Source organism: Rutilus rutilus, assembly GCF_951802725.1.
Source record: "Rutilus rutilus genome assembly, chromosome: 11".
NCBI lineage: Eukaryota > Metazoa > Chordata > Actinopteri > Cypriniformes > Leuciscidae > Rutilus > Rutilus rutilus.
In genome coordinates, this window is record NC_140216.1 from 33,234,073 (window position 1) to 33,251,589 (window position 17,517).

General features: G+C 40.3%; 2 protein-coding genes across 2 annotated transcripts; one reads left to right on the forward strand and one right to left on the reverse strand.

The window, feature by feature from the left end:
* The first annotated feature begins 218 nt into the window (after positions 1 to 218).
* Positions 219 to 7,039, forward strand: LOC311300468 (uncharacterized protein). Its single transcript, XM_084424757.1, has 7 exons — positions 219 to 372; positions 2,865 to 3,185; positions 3,269 to 3,601; positions 5,802 to 6,156; positions 6,265 to 6,356; positions 6,506 to 6,555; positions 6,733 to 7,039. The coding sequence occupies exons 1-7, from the start codon at positions 327 to 329 to the stop codon at positions 6,823 to 6,825; spliced, it is 1,290 nt and encodes a 429-aa protein (XP_084280883.1). The 5' UTR covers positions 219 to 326; the 3' UTR covers positions 6,826 to 7,039.
* Positions 7,040 to 7,753: 714 nt separating this feature from the next.
* wipf2b (WAS/WASL interacting protein family, member 2b) lies at positions 7,754 to 17,274 on the reverse strand. Its single transcript, XM_084422557.1, has 8 exons — positions 17,154 to 17,274; positions 16,021 to 16,147; positions 15,760 to 15,892; positions 15,372 to 15,482; positions 13,177 to 13,845; positions 12,884 to 13,087; positions 9,936 to 10,037; positions 7,754 to 9,678 (listed from the first exon to the last, which is right to left on the reverse strand). Exons 2-8 carry the CDS (start codon positions 16,078 to 16,080, stop codon positions 9,638 to 9,640), a joined length of 1,320 nt encoding a protein of 439 aa, XP_084278683.1. The 5' UTR covers positions 16,081 to 16,147; positions 17,154 to 17,274; the 3' UTR covers positions 7,754 to 9,637.
* Positions 17,275 to 17,517: the final 243 nt, after the last annotated feature.

Below are 17,517 nucleotides of genomic sequence, written 5' to 3' on the forward strand. Positions count from 1 at the left end.
TTTATTTTACAAATTGTATTATACACAATGAATACTGGGGTACAAAAATACTGGCTTGGGTATTGAGCTTGGGTACCCAGGGTGGTCGCTGGAGGGGAAAAGGATTGTGATGATTTCAATGGGGGGGAAACCTAATCCCCCCACAGCAACAACCGCAGCTACGGCCCTGCGTGCATACGGCAATGAGGAAAGAAGGATGTGAGACTTGCAGGAAATGTTGAAATCCACAACAGTTTATAAAAGGAGTTTGTTTCAAATGGTTAAGATACAAGTCGAAGATACATGTGAGGAAGGTTTATCATTTTTGTAAAATCCCTGATTAAATCATGTCTTTTCTGCTGAGTACCCTAGCGCTGCTTTTAGGAGTCCAAGGTAAGTCCTTTAAGGAAAAATAATTCAGTTTTGTATACTAAACCTGTGTTGGTTCTTTAAATTATTCTAGGGAATAGGATTCTTTCAAAACGCCATTCTTTGTCAGTCATAAAAAAATATATATTTGTAATGTTTTTGAAAAATCTTTTCATATGTTTTGAAAATGATAAATTGATATAAGAATGTTGCACATTATTCAATGACTACAATGAGCAGCATTAATGATGTACTTCATCAGTGCATACAGGGTTTGTAGCTAAATTATATCAGGATGAACATTACAATTAAACAGTCTAACATAATAAAAAAAAATGAGTAAGTCATCAGATTGTTACATTTCTACAGTAATACCATATTGAGATTTATTGCAAATGTAAACATTTTGCCAAGTTACTGTGTGAACTTAGTGATCTAAATATTGAGAAAACGCAATTCGCTGACGTGAGAGTGATTTTTTTCGTAATCATGCTCGCCTGATATTGCAAAAGAAGAATTTCCGATGTTCCCTCTCACCAGACATCCTCTTTTTCTTCAGGTCATACACTGTAAATTGTGACTTTTTAGTTCACTATTCTGATTTTTTTTTCTCCGAATCGTTAGATATACACTACCGTTCACAAGTTTGGGGTTAGTAAGAATTATTATTATTATTTTTTAAAGAAATTAAAGAAATTAATACTTGTATTCATCAAGGACACATTAAATTGATCAAAAGTGACAGTAAAGACATTTATAATGTTACAAAAGATTATATTTCAAATAAACGTTGTTCTTTTGAACTTTCTATTCATCAAAGAATCCTGAGAAATAAAATGTATGACGATTTCCACAGAAATCTGAACTGTTTTCAACTGATAATAATCATAAATGTTTCTTGAGCATCAAATCATCATATTAGAATGATTTCTGAAGGATCATGTGACACTGAAGACTGGAGTAATGATGCTGAAAATTCAGCTTTGATCACAGGAATAAATTACATTTTACTATATATTCACATAGAAAACAGCTGATTTACACTGGAATAATATTTCACAATTTTTACTGTATTTTTAATAAAATAAACACAGCTTTGGTGCAAAAGAGACTCTTTTAAAAACATTAAAAATCTTGTGACCGGCATCCCCAAACTTGTGACCGGCAGTGTAAATAAGCATTTGCGAGGAGGGGTGCATTAATGCACAGGCTTCCAAGAGCTACACTGACAGGCCTACTGGCTGCACAAAAAGATTCATTTTAAAATCATTATTTTGGAGTTTACAGGAGTGACAACCACATTATATAACCGAATACACACCCGTACATTTTCTGGACTCAAGACCGCATTTTTGCCGAAGATCTGCTGTGTGAATGGAACTGTTCTGGACAACTCGTTTTCTGTAACGGCATACATGGAAGAGAACGCCAACGTATTGACTAATGGCCTATACTGACATTTTTATTTGGGGTATAGGGGCCAGTTGTAATGCTGGTTAGCCTCTGGTATACTAATGATGCCCCTAATCGTGAGTGCTGCTTTACTGATGTATTGGTTTTATTTCATTTCTCTTTTATATTCAAAACTTTCCCAAACCTGTTAACTATATCATGAAATCAAATATTAAGAAAATGTGTTTTGTCGTTTAAATATAATTTGTTAGTTGACCTGCAATCCAGAACACTGTAAAAAAAAGTACAATCCGTACAATCAACTTGGATGTTTAAGTCATTTGAACTTAAATTACATGAAACTGACCAACAAAAATAAAAAAAATGAGTTGAATCTTGTATAACATTTAATAAGTTGAAAATTGCTTAACTTATTTTGATGAGTTAAAGCGATGTAAAAACATATGTTGTCATAACGCATAATTTTAGCAGTGTAATACAGTCATAATTATAAGATATAAAATAGTTGCAATTACCTTTTTTATTTTTTTTATTCTGTGGCAGAAACAATCAAAACATAAAATGTTTCCGCTTAATAGTTTTATTATTACGTCATCATCAGCTCTTTGAATCAATGGCAGTTGGAACCCACATAAAGGCAGAGCAGACTATATACAGGTATTGTATTAGAGGTTCAATTTGCATAGCATTTAAGCCATTGTGTAGCTTAAATAACGGATTTGGTGATCTGCAATTGTTCACATCAGAGAAACATGCTTTCTAAAATATAAAATAAAAATGTTTAGACATCACCAGAGTACATTTGGGTAACATTAAAGCCATTCTATGTGAAGTAGAGGGTTGTAAAGGATTTTGGTAAACTCTAATGCCGCCTTGCTGGATTTGGTGACCCGGCTGGTGATCTGCAGCAGTTTGACAACCTGACAAAAATTATTTTTAAAATGCAGAGAAGTTAAGATGCAGTTTGTACTGTGTGAACAACCAGACCTAAATGCTAATCCACTACAACCAGCACAGCGCCTTCATAGTTTGCGCAATGTGAACTGGCCTTTGTGTTCCAAATCAAATCTTTCTAAGGTATATTATCATTTTATGACTCACAGGTACAGTCAACTCTCTATGGACAGTAAAGAAGATAACAGCTCAAAGTGGGGGATCTGTCACCATTCCCTGTCACTACCATCTCCTGCACAAGGACCTTCCTAAGTTCTGGTGCAAAGGAAAAATGTGGGCGATCTGCTCGAAAATGCGATCTACCAACCAAGAGAAGCGAACCGGTATCAGCTTTCACAACAGCCCAGATGAACTGGTAACAACCATGACGATGACGAACCTAAGCAGCGGTGATTCAAATCGCTATTGGTGTGCCGTAAATAAGCCAGGATCCAATGCTAGAACAAGTCTAGAACTAACCGTCACTAAGGGTAAATGTTATTGAGATGCTTTAGCATCTATGAGACCAAAATGGTTCCAAGAGTAAATGATTTTGCTATTTGATTGTTTTCAGGTACTCCAGATCTGTCAGTGGCCAGCAATAGCGTGTCAGGTGAAGAGGGCGGCAATGTTACCGTCCAATGTCTCTACAGTGACAGACTTCGAGATGAGGAGAAAAAATGGTGCAGAAGTGGAGATTTGCGCTCTTGTCAAACGGCTGAAGATTTAGAGCCATCCCGTGGTGCAGCTCTACAGATAAATGATACAAATGATGGTGTTTATACAGTGACACTGACAGGACTGAAGAAGACAGACGCAGGCTGGTTTTGGTGCATGGCTGGGGAAGTGCAGGCTCCTGTTCATATCAGTGTAAATTCAAGGCAACTCATTACAGATGCCAACACAAGTAAGTTTCAACAACAGTTGTTCACATATATTATGTATGCGACATCATATATGTGATGATAACATATGAATATATAAAAGATGCGACGAGCCACAGGGGTTTCTTTTTCTGCAACATAAATTGGTTTAATTTGAGTTCATATATAATTTTTTAGCCATACTGAAAGCAACAATGGATAATTTACCTCAGATCCTAAAAAATAACTTAAAATATTTTAATTCACACACACACACACACACACACACACACAATGTATATATATATGTATAATATACACTCACCTAAAGGATTATTAGGAACACCTGTTCAATTTCTCATTAATGCAATTATCTAATCAACCAATCACATGGCAGTTGCTTCAATGCATTTAGGGGTGTGGTCCTGGTCAAGACAATCTCCTGAACTCCAAACTGAATGTCAGAATGGGAAAGAAAGGTGATTTAAGCAATTTTGAGCGTGGCATGGTTGTTGGTGCCAGACGGGCCGGTCTGAGTATTTCACAATCTGCTCAGTTACTGGGATTTTCACGCACAACCATTTCTAGGGTTTACAAAGAATGGCGTGAAAAGGGAAAAACATCCAGTATGCGGCAGTCCTGTGGGCGAAAATGCCTTGTTGATGCTAGAGGTCAGAGGAGAATGGGCCGACTGATTCAAGCTGATAGAAGAGCAACTTTGACTGAAATAACCACTCGTTACAACCGAGGTATGCAGCAAAGCATTTGTGAAGCCACAACACGCACAACCTTGAGGCGGATGGGCTACAACAGCAGAAGACCCCACCGGGTACCACTCATCTCCACTACAAATAGGAAAAAGAGGCTACAATTTGCACGAGCTCACCAAAAGCGTGTGTGTGAATTAAACTATTTTAATTATTTAATATTGTATTATATTTATTATTTATATATTTTTGCCTTTTTGGAGAGGACAGTCAAGGAGAGACAGGAAGTGATAGGTGAGGAAAGAATCAGGAAAGGACCACAATCCGGGACTCGAGCTCGGATCTCCTGAAGCGATGTTACGCTATAAGAGCGCAGACAGACGAATTGCTTAGAGCTTGAATCTTATCGCATTGTGCCTGGTTTGGCCACCGTTTAAAAGCTGTGGTCACATTTAACACTTTTCAGCAAAAAAACGTTGAGGGTAAAATATCATGCAATTTTAATAGGAATCCATAGCCTGGCTAACGTCAGACCTCGTCTCATTGAGACGTGGTCTGGGAACCACATGTTCATTTTCTCTTATTTGAGGCGTGGTTTACGAATGCCCAGAGCCGATTATTGGGCGCTACGAATGTCTATCAAATGCGCCTGTACGTAGCTCATAGCCATTCATTTCAGTAATACCAGATGACGTATGTAGAGCGACAGAAATTCGACGAGGAAGAAGACGAAATAAACTTGCGTTCTAAACTACTTACATCGAAAGGTAACTTCGCGTCTGCTGCCATGTTGGATCCATAGATATAAACAAACTGCTTCGGTGTGTCGCATAGACGTCGTCATCGTCTTGCTGCTCCCTCCCCGTTCTGTGATTGGTTCCCTTTTTGAGGGGAAAATCTGGTCCATGGTGTCCAGGCTGCCTAGCAGCGTGAATAAAATCGCGTTGCGTGCAAGGCAGCATGGGGAAACCCAGGCTAAGGAATCCATGCGATCTGGAATTTCACGTGAGGGTGAACATTTTTGCCATGCTGATCTTGCATTGGATTCTTTAGCTCCAACCCTAATCAAACACTCCTGAATCAAAGTCTTCAGGATATGTTGAAAAACCACAGGCAGGTGAGCTAAAGCAGCACACCTTCCACTGTTATTTTTCAAGCCATCCTGAAGACCTTGATTCAGGTGTGTTTGAGCTGGAGCTAAACTCTGCAGGACAGTGGGTCTCCAGGACAGGTCAAGCTAATTTGCTGCGTTGACCAACAGAAACCTGCTTGTTTGTTCTTTGTAAGCTGTGCTTCATTCCACACTACACTATTGACACACCACACTGGGTCCTGCTGAGTGCATACAGACCACTATGTGCCACAGTTCTGACCGTTAATATTCATTGAAGGACACACTTCTCCTTCAAAGACAATGGCAGTGCAGATGACCTTTCATAGACTTTCATAATGAGTTTCTGGGTAAAGCAAAACAACACTTTACTGCTGTTTAAAACAGACTGTGTGTCAAATCTGACCTGCTCCTTTTTATTTACAGGACCTTCCACATATACCACAGCACCATCCTTCACTTCAGCTATGGATGTACACAACCATAACTCAATCACACCTCCTACACCCACAAAATCAAAATTACCAGAAAGCACTTTGATTCAGACGGCAAAACCTGGCCAGACGTCTACGGCATCACCAAAGCAGTTTCATTCTACGATACAGTCCTCATCCTTTCTAACCACAACGGAGAACTCAAAAGAGAACCCATCTCACAGCAGTGGCACAGTTACCACTCCATTAACCAGTAGATCAACATCTCCATATGTTGATAGTAACTCTACAGTTACTGTATCATCTAAAGATATTATAATTGCACCCATACCCACTTATAAAAGCAGGTATGTTCAAAGCATTCTTCTGTACAACATTTATTTATCAGACATTTGATTCTAGCTGATAACATATCTCATCTTCGGTATAAGTTTAACAACTCCCTTTTTTTTCAGACACCTTATTCGGGTGATTGCACTAGTGTGTGGAGCACTGCTTATATTATTTGCGGTATCTGGAGTTTCTTGGAAATTGTGGTCATGGAATAGTAAGACATTATCATCATTATATGAGGCTGTTTAATAAATAATGCACTTAATTGTTCGATAAGCATTCACTTGCCAATCAATATTTAATAGAAATGTTTCTGTTGCCTAAACTTTTTAATATGTATTATTTTTTTCCTGAACATTTCAGAAAAGGCCACCACAAGAGAGGAAGCAACAGAAAAAACAACAGACCTCAATGTAAATAAATCTTTAATATCAAATATAATAGTAAAAAATGAAAAAGTATTTATTTTAAAAAAGTAAATAGAGTAAAATTATGGAATACAAAAATTGATTGTTCATTAGAACCAACAAAGCAGTAAACTTTGGGGACTGTGGAGAGTTTATTTGCTGATATCTTGTTTTATTTGATAGGCAAAGGACAGCGATGATCTACTGGCCAATGAATGGACAGATACTTCAGTTGTGCAGTTCAGCACAGACTCAAACACTGTCCTAATAACATAACCTGGTGTAAAGTTGAGACTACTGAAACACAAAGATGGATTTAAAACATGTTTATGAACAACAGTAGAACATATTTTCATGTTATTTAAAGTACATTGTTACATAATAGCTATGTGCAACATTTCAGCCGTAGATTAATTATAAATGTTAGCTATATTATGTTCACTACCTGTCTAGCGATGTATGTTTGTGCTAAAATAAAATGTAATAATGATTTATTTGTTTTTTTTTTCAAAACATTTATCTTGCATCATTATGTTTATTGAGTTCACATAATTTATGTTTTGTAGGGAACGTAGAGAGCATCGATGCTCCCTTGGGACTTTTAATGGTGCGTTCACACCGGACGCGAATAGCGCGTCAGGCGCGAGTGATTTCAATGTTAAGTCAATGCAAAGACGCGTTACGCGCGTAAAAAATTCCCGCGGCGCGAATGAGGCGTAGAGCACGGCGCGGTAGACGCGAATACACCTCGTTCGCGCGAATGGCGCGAATTGAGCGTCTGGCGCGTTAAGTGCGAATGATTTTATTAGGGGGCGAACTAAAAAGTCCCTAGACTAGTCCAAGTTAATCTAGCACAGTACATTTTTTATTAAATATATATATATATAGAATAGTAAGTGTAAGTATTAATGGGTCAAGAGTTGATTTGATCTTGACATCAGCAGCTCAGGTTGAGTAGGCAGGTCATTCCATTTTTGGAATTTTAGAACACAATCTAATCAAAGATTCTAACTGTAAATATAACATGAGTTCTATTTGTCCAAACAATGAAAACGAATAGAGTCCGATATGGTTTAGACCAAAACGTGTTTTTTTCTAAATCTCTCATTCAGTGTTCTACAGAAGAAACCAACCGGTTGAAGACAAACACAATTAAAAGAAATGGTAAACCCTGTTCCTGACAAATGACACAGACACATTCTTTGACCACATTTTTCCTCAGCTTTATTTCAACAGGTGTGGACAGACTTTAGTTAAGCATGGGATGATGACAATGACAATCCTCTCTCAATGTGAGTAAGTTATGCTCCTCTAAAGACATGTACATTGACCTCTGCTGGCAGACAGAAGGCGATTAAATACAATTATTAGTGTCAGAAAACGTCCTCAACCATATTCAGGGACGAGGATATACCATCAAGTAACGATTAGTCCACGACTTCATTGCCTGAAATTATTTACTATATTACAAGCTTTTTACAACTTAAAAATAGATTAATAACTATCACTACCATTTCTCCCTTTGTACTTGTAAATACACCATTTTTTTATTATTTCTTATGTGTTTTGAAAATCCCGTACCGACACATTAATCAGCAAATGTAAGGCAGAAGAACGAAGAGGGGCAAAAAAGTTAGTTAAAAAAGTCCATCTAATCTACACTCAACATATGAGATGTTAGCTCTTCTGCAGAACTGAAATGTAGACTATTCTCTGGAAAATAAACATGAACATCTAACAATGACACGGAATAAACTCCAAATCTGGATGTCGTCATTAGTGCCAGTCTTCTCGACTTTGCACGTTTGGCTAGGCTGACTGCAAACATCAATTGTACAATTAGTTGAACATGACTCTTATGAAATAACTAGTTACCACATTTCCGCAGCAATACCATTGAGTATAAGACCACCGTTCCAGTACCCTTAGTTATGGTCCTGTCATCCAAACAGCAGATGCACTGTTAAAAAACAGAAGAAAATGAAGCAATACATAGAGCAATGTTGCAGCTTTACATGCAAAGTACACTCAAGGTTTATATTGGAGGTCTGTCCGAAAAAGCAGCATGCATTGAACTTAATCAAGTTCTGTAACGGTTAAAACGCTTGCGATTTTCGCTCAAAGGCAGTCTTTGATGCAAAACCAGTCGGTAGGCAGCTTGTGGACAAGTTTCGCTTTCAACCAGGTCACAAACGTAAGGTGGCATAGCTGTGCCGTCCTGTAACAGGGAAATTGCAGGGTGCAGGTGAAAAATATTGAGAGTATTGCTGGACGACAACTTCAAACCTGAAATAAAAACTGGTTCATCTTAAGAACTAACAATGAAAACCACTGGTTCCCAAAGGAGGATCCGTTTTACAGCTGAAGGAGCCGTGCTGATTTATTAATGGCAGAGCATCTGTTGGCACTTTTGGACCTGTTTCAACTTACCGGAGGGTAATGAAGTCCAACAAACCCCCTGAGAGAACTTAAAGGTAATGGCTGTTCCCTGAAAAGGGGCACGACCAGGACAAAAGACAAAAAACGAACAAAAATCTAAAGCAGTAGCAGTTTTTACAGTTCAGTTCACGCTCAGCTACGTGACTCGCGTTATTCACAGTGCATAACATGGGGCAGCGACTGAGAGAGAGAAAACGACCAACAAAACATTTAACGTGACTTGGTAGTTAAGACATTTTCCAGGGACGCGCTTTCCGCTTCCCATCTCAAGTGCTACGCATTACCTACATACAGGCTCGGACGCCATTACACTTCCGCTAGCTCTCGGTGCACATTAAACCGAATGTGCAGTGCTACCTAAGTGAAATGTCAGGGAGAAAAACAAAGTGGGCCATTATTGATGGTGGGATGCAAAACTTTCCCTCATCGCACTCTTTTCTGAGTGAAGACGAGCCTCCACGCAGGACAAAAGTGATGCGATGGAGCTTGCTTGAATGTAGAGGAATGTTATCCGATGGGGCGAATGGATGTTAATAAGGTGCAAGCTTTGTGTCTTTAGATGTGCATGTGAGATTGTCTGTTTATGAGCGCATGGGTCTGTGTGAAGAACCCTCGTCGCCGATGCAGCCCGAGCGACCGGTCACAGTGTTTACCTCCCAACGGGTGGCAAAGGAGGGGCTCCTCTCATTACTGCCAAACAAACAGACACATGTATGAGTCCAAGCTCAGAGCACACAATCACTGTATGACATTGTATAAGCACTAGTTCACAGCCATCAGGCAAATGCATTCAGCAAACTGAAGATGCATCTACACCAACTCATGAAAGCACACAAGATCAAAGGAGGCTTTATGCTCATTGTGGGATTCATTACATTTATTTGTTAAAGCCTGCGTGGTCCTGAAACAAATTGCTAGATCTAACTGTTCATTTTCCTGGGACTTACCTCTGTTAGCTTTGCTTGGGTATATCTTAGCGAAATGTCTATACTCTTCTGGAGGAGGGAAGTCATCCAGAGGATGAAAAGAATACTTGGACTCAAAATCATCTGTTGAAAGAGACGAAAGAAAATGAAAGGGTATTCAGAGAAGATCAACAGAGAGATCAGACTCCTGGTGAGCAGTATCACTTTACATTTGACATTTTAAATAATGCATTCAAAAGTTTGGGTTCAGTTGATAAATTAAGTTTTATTCAGCAAGGATATTAAATTGCTAATTCCTAATTTTTAGGTCACTTTGTTTGGACAAAACCAACTGCATCAAGGGCCGTGACACACCAGAGCTGTCGGGCTAGTTTTTGCAGTGAGGGCTCACGTCGGCTGCAGTTCACCGGATTCAGCATGTTGAATCAGCCGTCGGTGAGAGAGATCGCTCTGATTGGCCGTTCAGTTATGCGAACGAGACAGAAGGCTGTTTTAATTTTACGTCATCTACCTGAGCATTCCGATACACAAATATTTTCATAACATGAGCCGCCTGGAATGAAGAAAGTGATCAGCATGACTGAAATTCAGAATGGTAAGCAAGGGCTGCTTTGTTCACAGTTTGCATATTTGGGTTTCCTTTTTGAACGATGAATATAGACTTTTGACACCTGCTGATATACACAGATATTTCCTTACAGGCGCAGAACACATGCTAGCCGACAGTTGCTTGTGGGCTTTTCAGTGTGTTCAAGCGCAGCCGGTGTGAGGCAACAACAGTCAGCTTCCATCGCCTCTAGTTCTTTGATGTCAGCTTGGCGTGTCACGGCCTTAATGAATAAAAAAAAAATATATATATATTTTCATAATTTTCAAGTGATGAAAAGTCCTTCTGTAAGTTTCTCTGGATAAAAGTGTCCGTTAAATGTCTAAAATATAAGTGCCAACATGTGGCAACAACATCTATACTCAATTAGATTGGGCATGACAAACCACTGGATTGCATTATGGATGATATTATAATGAGTGACCACGTGCCTGATAATTAGGGAAGCATCGTAATGAAAATTCTGGACTGAAACTGAAAATTCACGATGCACTTGGCCGAAAACCAAAATCGAAAATAAATAAATAAATAATCCATTAAAGGTATAGCGGAGGATTTTCTTTTTCCGGGTGGATCATCAAGACTATTGGTCCTCCTAAGTGTCAATCATTCTGGTGATATGTTTACGTAAGGCTGTCGTACGTGCTCGTGCACACGATTCACACGATGGCGTGCGCTCAAAACACAGGTTGGGCTTCCCACTGATGCCTCAGTCGCGAAGTTTCTACTTGACAGGTAAAGTTTGGCATGCTATTTGGAGAAATCCATTTAAAATCACTGCTAGTAAAAGTTAATGTAAGCTATGATTAGCTCGTGCATGCTCTCTCGTGCACACGTTTAATAGGCGTTCCCTCTCGGGAGCAGGTAGAGTGTTGCGCATGTGCATTTTTTCAAAAAGTGGAGAGGGCGGTTCTTTTCTTAAGTTCGGGAAAATCCTCCGCTATACAAAATAATTAAACTTATTTAATAATCAACACTCAAATAGCTAAAACTGAGTTGTAAAAACATTTGAATTGTACATATAAGGCAGTTTTTATATAAACTTTTTAATAACTGTAATAACTTGTTTTCATGACAGATTTATTCAAACATGCGTTAAATAATAAAGCCATTAACAGGTCAAGTAAAAATATAATGAATATATAGAGTGCATATATTTAGCAACATGCTCTTTTCTTAAGTTATTTTTTTCTTGCTAACTAATGAGTTTATGGACATTGAATAGCTTTCTTGAGGTGAATCTGACGTTAAGTGACATTGTGTAGCCTACAAGCTGTTTCATTGAAGTCTTTCACCGCGTAAAACACTGATTGAGCGATTACATGAGATAGGATTAATTTCTGTAAGTTGTAATGTCTTTCAACATACCTTCTGGTGTTCGTTCGCCCATGTTTATTCCGTGCTGTAACTAGTGAAGTGAGGATGAGATGATCGGATCATGTGCTCTTGATCCGTGCTGCCACTAAAACTGAGGCGGCTACAGTGATCGGTCACTCCGTATAAAAGAGCTCAAGAATGACGTTCATTGTTTGAATTTTGAAATGAAATCGACAGAATTTTGCAATTATTGGATGGCAGGCGTGCTTCAAATATTTAGTGAAGTTTTGTTCATGCAGCGCATCAAGAGAAAACACCACAGACTAAAAGATTTTAGATTCAAGAGACCATATCATTACCAAATAAAATCGAGAAATGAATATTGTCAATCCAGAGCGTGTGTCACCATATTTTAACTGTTGTAGCCTATCCATGTTGTGTGCATGAAATAGACGCTGAACAGTGAACACCGTCAAAATGTGCCATCGAAGAAGCGCTAATTAAACTTCTGTTTCGGTCCCTGATTCGGTCCTCCAAAAACATTTCCGCCCTAAGCCAAAAATAGCTGTTTTGGCCGAAATTTTTGCTAGCCGACATTTTGGTGCATCCGTACTGATAATACCACTAGATTGTCTCAAAGCCATCACGCCTAATAATTGATGCAAGTATCATTAGCATCAACATACACTGAATATGAGATTATTCAGTAACAGCTGTTCTGCAACTGCAGATACCCGTGAACTTGCTAATAAGTTACTTTTTTTGAAATATGAAAATAAATCTGAATATTTTTACCTTCTCAGCATGTTTAACACAAAGTGAGGATGTGTTTTGTATCACCTGTGGCACAATACCAGGGCTCAAAAATAAAGAAGGCCCAATGTGAGAGAGTTTCAGAGCACAGGAGGGAACCATTACTTGCCCTATGAGACCAGTGCAGCGCTAGAACATCATCCTCTCTAGATGAACGGAGGATGTTGAAATGACCATGTGAGGGCGGGTGAGATTGCAAGGTGTGGGTTGAGAGTGAGCTTGAAGGACTCACCTACAAAGGAACGGGAAATGGAAGTGTGTCCATTGCGGATAGGCGGGGGAGGGGGCGGGGGTCCGGCTGGTGTGCGGGAGGGGGGAGGAGGGGGCTTGCCTCGGCTCGGGACATCTGAGGTGCTACCGTGAGTCCGATACGGAGGCGGCGGTGGTGGCGGAGCATCCCGGCCATTCCGTGACGGCTGCCCAGGAACTGGAGGGGCTGATAAAGGATGTAGAAAACGTAGATAATTATAATTACAATTAGAGGACTTTCTCACAGCATCTATTTTCTCAGACTCTAGACCTCACCTGCTCCTCGTCCCGGGGGGTCTCGTGCTGGAGGAGGGGGTCTGGCAGCCTGTGGGCTGGGTGACGGTGGGGGAGGAGGCGCGTGCCCACGTGTCGGTGTGTGTCCACCCGCTGAAGGCTTCTTGCTGAGCGAGTTGTGTCTCTGGGGAAGTTCAGGGGCAGCCTCATTCACAGGACTGGAGGGGCCATTGGAAACCACAGACTGCTGACGGTACGGGGGTGGCGGCGGAGCCAGGGATGAAGAGGAGGATGAAGAAGATGAGCGGTTGCTCACGGGTGACGGAGGAGGTTTTACTGGTGGAAGTGGTGCGTTTTCACGCGTCGGTGCTGGAGAGGGTCCTCGCTGACCCGGAGTCGGTGGAAGTGGCTTTTCTCGATTGTACGAGGCAGCTGTGGCCTTCTGCTGTGGGGCAGGAGGAGCGTTTCCACGTCGAGACATTGGGGGTGGCGGAGGAGGGGCAGAAGAGCTGTGCTTCATGCCTGTAGAGGGGCTGCTGCCTCCACCAGGGGAATGAGAAAGATCAGGCAGGGACGGTCTCTGGGAACGGCCAGATTCTGTAGGAGAGGCCTGTTGAGAGGAACCGTCGGGGTCATCGTGACTGCCGGGTGGCCGTGGGGCAGCAGAACGAGTGCTAGGAGGGTGCAACACAGACCTGCCTGCAGAACCATCTGAAACACAGCACAACTGATTCAAGTAGGGCACTTCAAAATGTCTTAAAATCTGTAGCTTGTATGATATGAATTGTAAGTAGGGCTGGAACGACGCATCCTAAACAAAACTCTAGAGCAGATGCTAATGGCTAGTATGGCAGCGCCGCTTCATAGGGTTGCGTTCATGTTTTTTACGAGCGTGACAACCCCATTCTATAACTGAACTGACACCTGCACATTTTCAGGACTCACAAACCGGCGCTGAATGAACGGCACCGCCTTGGACAACTAGTTGTCTGCCAAGTCATATATTGTGAGAGCCACAGTAGGGGTTGCACAGACTAGTTGACTTTAATGCTCTGCCATGACGCTTTAAACTTGACGTCGACTAGTCGCTGATCATGGCCTATAGAGGGTGCAACAGAATAAGAAATCTTTGAAGTTCACATTCAAGCTGTTTCCAAAAGTTAAAATGACAAATAAATGCATACTCCGAGAGCGCTCCAAAAGATCTGTTTGATTTTGCCATCTGGATGCTCAAAATTGATTAGGTGAAAGCACATTTAAAACAGCTTATTATAAATGTAAGTTAATCGGCGTTTAAACTAATGTGCTGCTGCATTGTAACGCACACACATAAATAAAGTACCTTGCACATCACGTGCAGATCACGCGCACACATAAACATTCAGTAGTGCAGAAATACATCATCAACCCATGATATGTTCTGTGATTTATCAATAAAATGGCTTAGAAACTGAAACAGAAAAGTCTAGCATATATTTCTTTGTAACTAAAACCCACATCTTCACTAGTGGTAGAGAGATGCTGTTATGTAGGAGCAATAGTCTTGTGGGCAACGCTGTGTCATATGCCATAGCGTGCATAAGACTAACCCGCATTTGAGTTTCAGGCTTATTTGTTCATTAATGACATCTTCAGCGACTAGTCGACTCGACTTTAATCACATAAAGGTCGACTTAAACCCTAATCGACAGTGAACTGTATAATCATGATGGGTTTAGTTTATTCACGGAGACGGAGAAATGATTTGCGTTCATCCGCAGATCCCGAGGCGACCGGTTCAAACATACTCTCTGCACTCGGTTACTAAGCATTTAGAGTCTTTGTTTGGTTGTTTAAAATATCTGATGGATGAACTCACTCCTCGATTAGACTCGTTTATTTAATAACACACTATCAATTGATAAAACTTCCCAATGCTATGGACATCGCCATTTCTAATACTGTCGCTGACTGTGGTTGTGAGTCCTGAAAATGTGCATACTCGTATTAAGCGGCCCAGCCATACTAGCCATTACTATCTGCTCCAGAGTTTTGTTTTGTGTGAAACATGACAGGGGATTAGGGATGAACATAAACAGTGCGTAATGTCGTTCCATCCCTAATTGTAAGCGAAGTAAAGATCCTTCGAATTCTCCTTTTGTGCACCAACAGCATATGGCACACAACAAAGGGTGCGCAAACCATTTCAATTTCTGGGTGAGCTATTCCTTTAAATAGATGGTTAACAAACAACACACCTCCTACAGGTCGCAATTTTGGGACGCCACCCTGAAACAGCCCTCCCACTGGCTGGACCGGTGCAGAAGACCCTCCACCGCTGGACACGCTTCCGCTGCTTCCTTTCGGCTCTGAAAAAACACAAAACAATTCAATGATGTACCACATTGAAAGCTTACACTACTGTTCATCTTACCAAACCCAAACTTTTGAACGGTAGTGTAAGATTGGAACAAATGAGAGCTCACATCTTAAGTATTTCACACTTTTAAATTTGGGGTGACCTATGCATTTAGGTAAATAAATACATTGACTGTTGAAGTTTAATGTGTGCATAGACAAAACCTTGAAAGATAAAAGCCTATCAAAATGTTGAGCTCTCAAAGTCAAGCTATTCTCAGCTCTTACTCTCGATCATCGGTGCACTCCTGTCACTGACAACGCCGACCTTCTTCAACTTGGACCCTTTGCAGATTTCAGAAAGCAATGCCCCTCGGCCCTTCGCTTCATCTCGGTTCAGCTTAGGAGGGGTTGTGTTTGCCTGTGGAAAAAGTGTATTTCTTTTGTGAATGGGTTCACAGAGCCTGGTGATATTTGCGACGTGCTCGCTGTGAATATTTGTAACATTTTGGTTTTGCAGTCCCCAGTAAAGTTACCAAGAGTACCTACCTGGCTAAGGGTGGGGGGAGGAGGGGGTCCACCTGGGGGTGGAGGGGGAGGAATGGGCATCTTGGATTTGTGTCCGGTGTTTGCAGCTGAGTGTGTGTGACACTTAAAACTTCATGAAGACAGTTACCTAATGAAACAAAATAAGTAATGTGTGTGTGTACACACACACACACACACACACACACACACACACACACACATACGCACATACACTATTTAAAATCCATATTCCTGCTGAATAACAGTATAAATGATATTGAAAATAAAAATCTTACTGACCCCAAACCTTCGAATAATAGAATATAATTATAGTAACACAACGCAATGCACATGTAACCTCAAACTCAAAACCTGTCATGTTTTCACTACACTTTTGCATAATGAATATTCTACATATTTCTTAAACTATTTACGTTGACATTCAGAAATATGTGATTCATAAGCATGTTCCCATTCATAACTGCTGGAAAGCGGTGAATATACATGAATTCTGTCCAAGTTCACAGAGCAGAAAATGTCCATATCCTGCTCCATTTCTTATTTAACAAGTAAACAATTTGACAAACACACACTGGAGCTGAGATGATATCTGACAGCTGATGGCTTCACCTTTGCGGATTCTTATCAGTAACGTTATTTCTGATGATGCCTGTCTGTCGTTTTAGAAAAACATACCATAAAACCCGTACGAACTACACTTATTACTGTAAAAAATACATTTATAAATGATCTCCGTCATTCTCATGGTCACGATGGCAAGAATAAAGTTATCAGTTTATTGTACAGTAAATTAGTGTAGCCATTGAAACAGTGATGAACATTGATTGTCTATGTAAACAACACGGCCTGCAGTCTACGCTGGTAAACCCGTATACAATTTTCAGTTAATTTTGATGACTATCGGTCAAATGACGGTGGTCAAAAGAAATTTAAATCCTTGTCTCGTTTTTTATTTGCATTTCTATTTGATTGTGAATGAGCTCGACTTTAGCCATAGCTTAGCTCGGCCTCGCGCTTGGCAGGTGCGTCCGTCACGTCAAGACGGTCCCGACTGTGCGTGAAGAAAATGTTCCGTTTGTTCGAAACTGATTTAATGTGTCTATGTGATGAAGTAATGCAATGTTTGTGCCTACTTTATTTCAGCAATGTCCGATGATTTCGCAAACCGGGATCCCATCATCCATGATCTCGCGCGTCAATCGCCTTGATTTGCTCCCCCGTTTGGACAGGAAATTACGTCACAGACTGTATGTCTTCATTTGATACTGTTTATTGATTTTAAAAGCAGCTATTTTTATTACACGAACGAACTTAAGGCAGAACATTTGATGACTTGTTGTGATTATTCTTTTATTGTTTCTAATAATCCGTTTTTTTTTTTTTTTTGCCAAATTGTTTTATCATTCTTCGCTAAAATTGATTGTAAATTTATCGTAAAGCATGATTACTTATAATTAAAATGTGTTGTATCTGTCTACTCTGTGTGTAAATGTTTAA

Excerpts from the sequence above, each read along its gene's own strand:
- wipf2b (XM_084422557.1), bottom strand. The coding sequence starts at position 16,080 with ATGCCCATTCCTCCCCCTCCACCCCCAGGTGGACCCCCTCCTCCCCCC. Across the intron at positions 15,483-15,759 it reads GAGTGCACCGATGATCGAGA|AGCCGAAAGGAAGCAGCGGA; the intron begins GTAAGAGCTGAG and ends GTGTTTTTTCAG. Across the intron at positions 10,038-12,883 it reads CATTTCCCGTTCCTTTGTAG|ATGATTTTGAGTCCAAGTAT; the intron begins GTGAGTCCTTCA and ends CTCTTTCAACAG.
- LOC311300468 (XM_084424757.1), top strand. The coding sequence starts at position 327 with ATGTCTTTTCTGCTGAGTACCCTAGCGCTGCTTTTAGGAGTCCAAG. Across the intron at positions 373-2,864 it reads GCTGCTTTTAGGAGTCCAAG|GTACAGTCAACTCTCTATGG; the intron begins GTAAGTCCTTTA and ends TATGACTCACAG. Across the intron at positions 6,157-6,264 it reads ATACCCACTTATAAAAGCAG|ACACCTTATTCGGGTGATTG; the intron begins GTATGTTCAAAG and ends CTTTTTTTTCAG.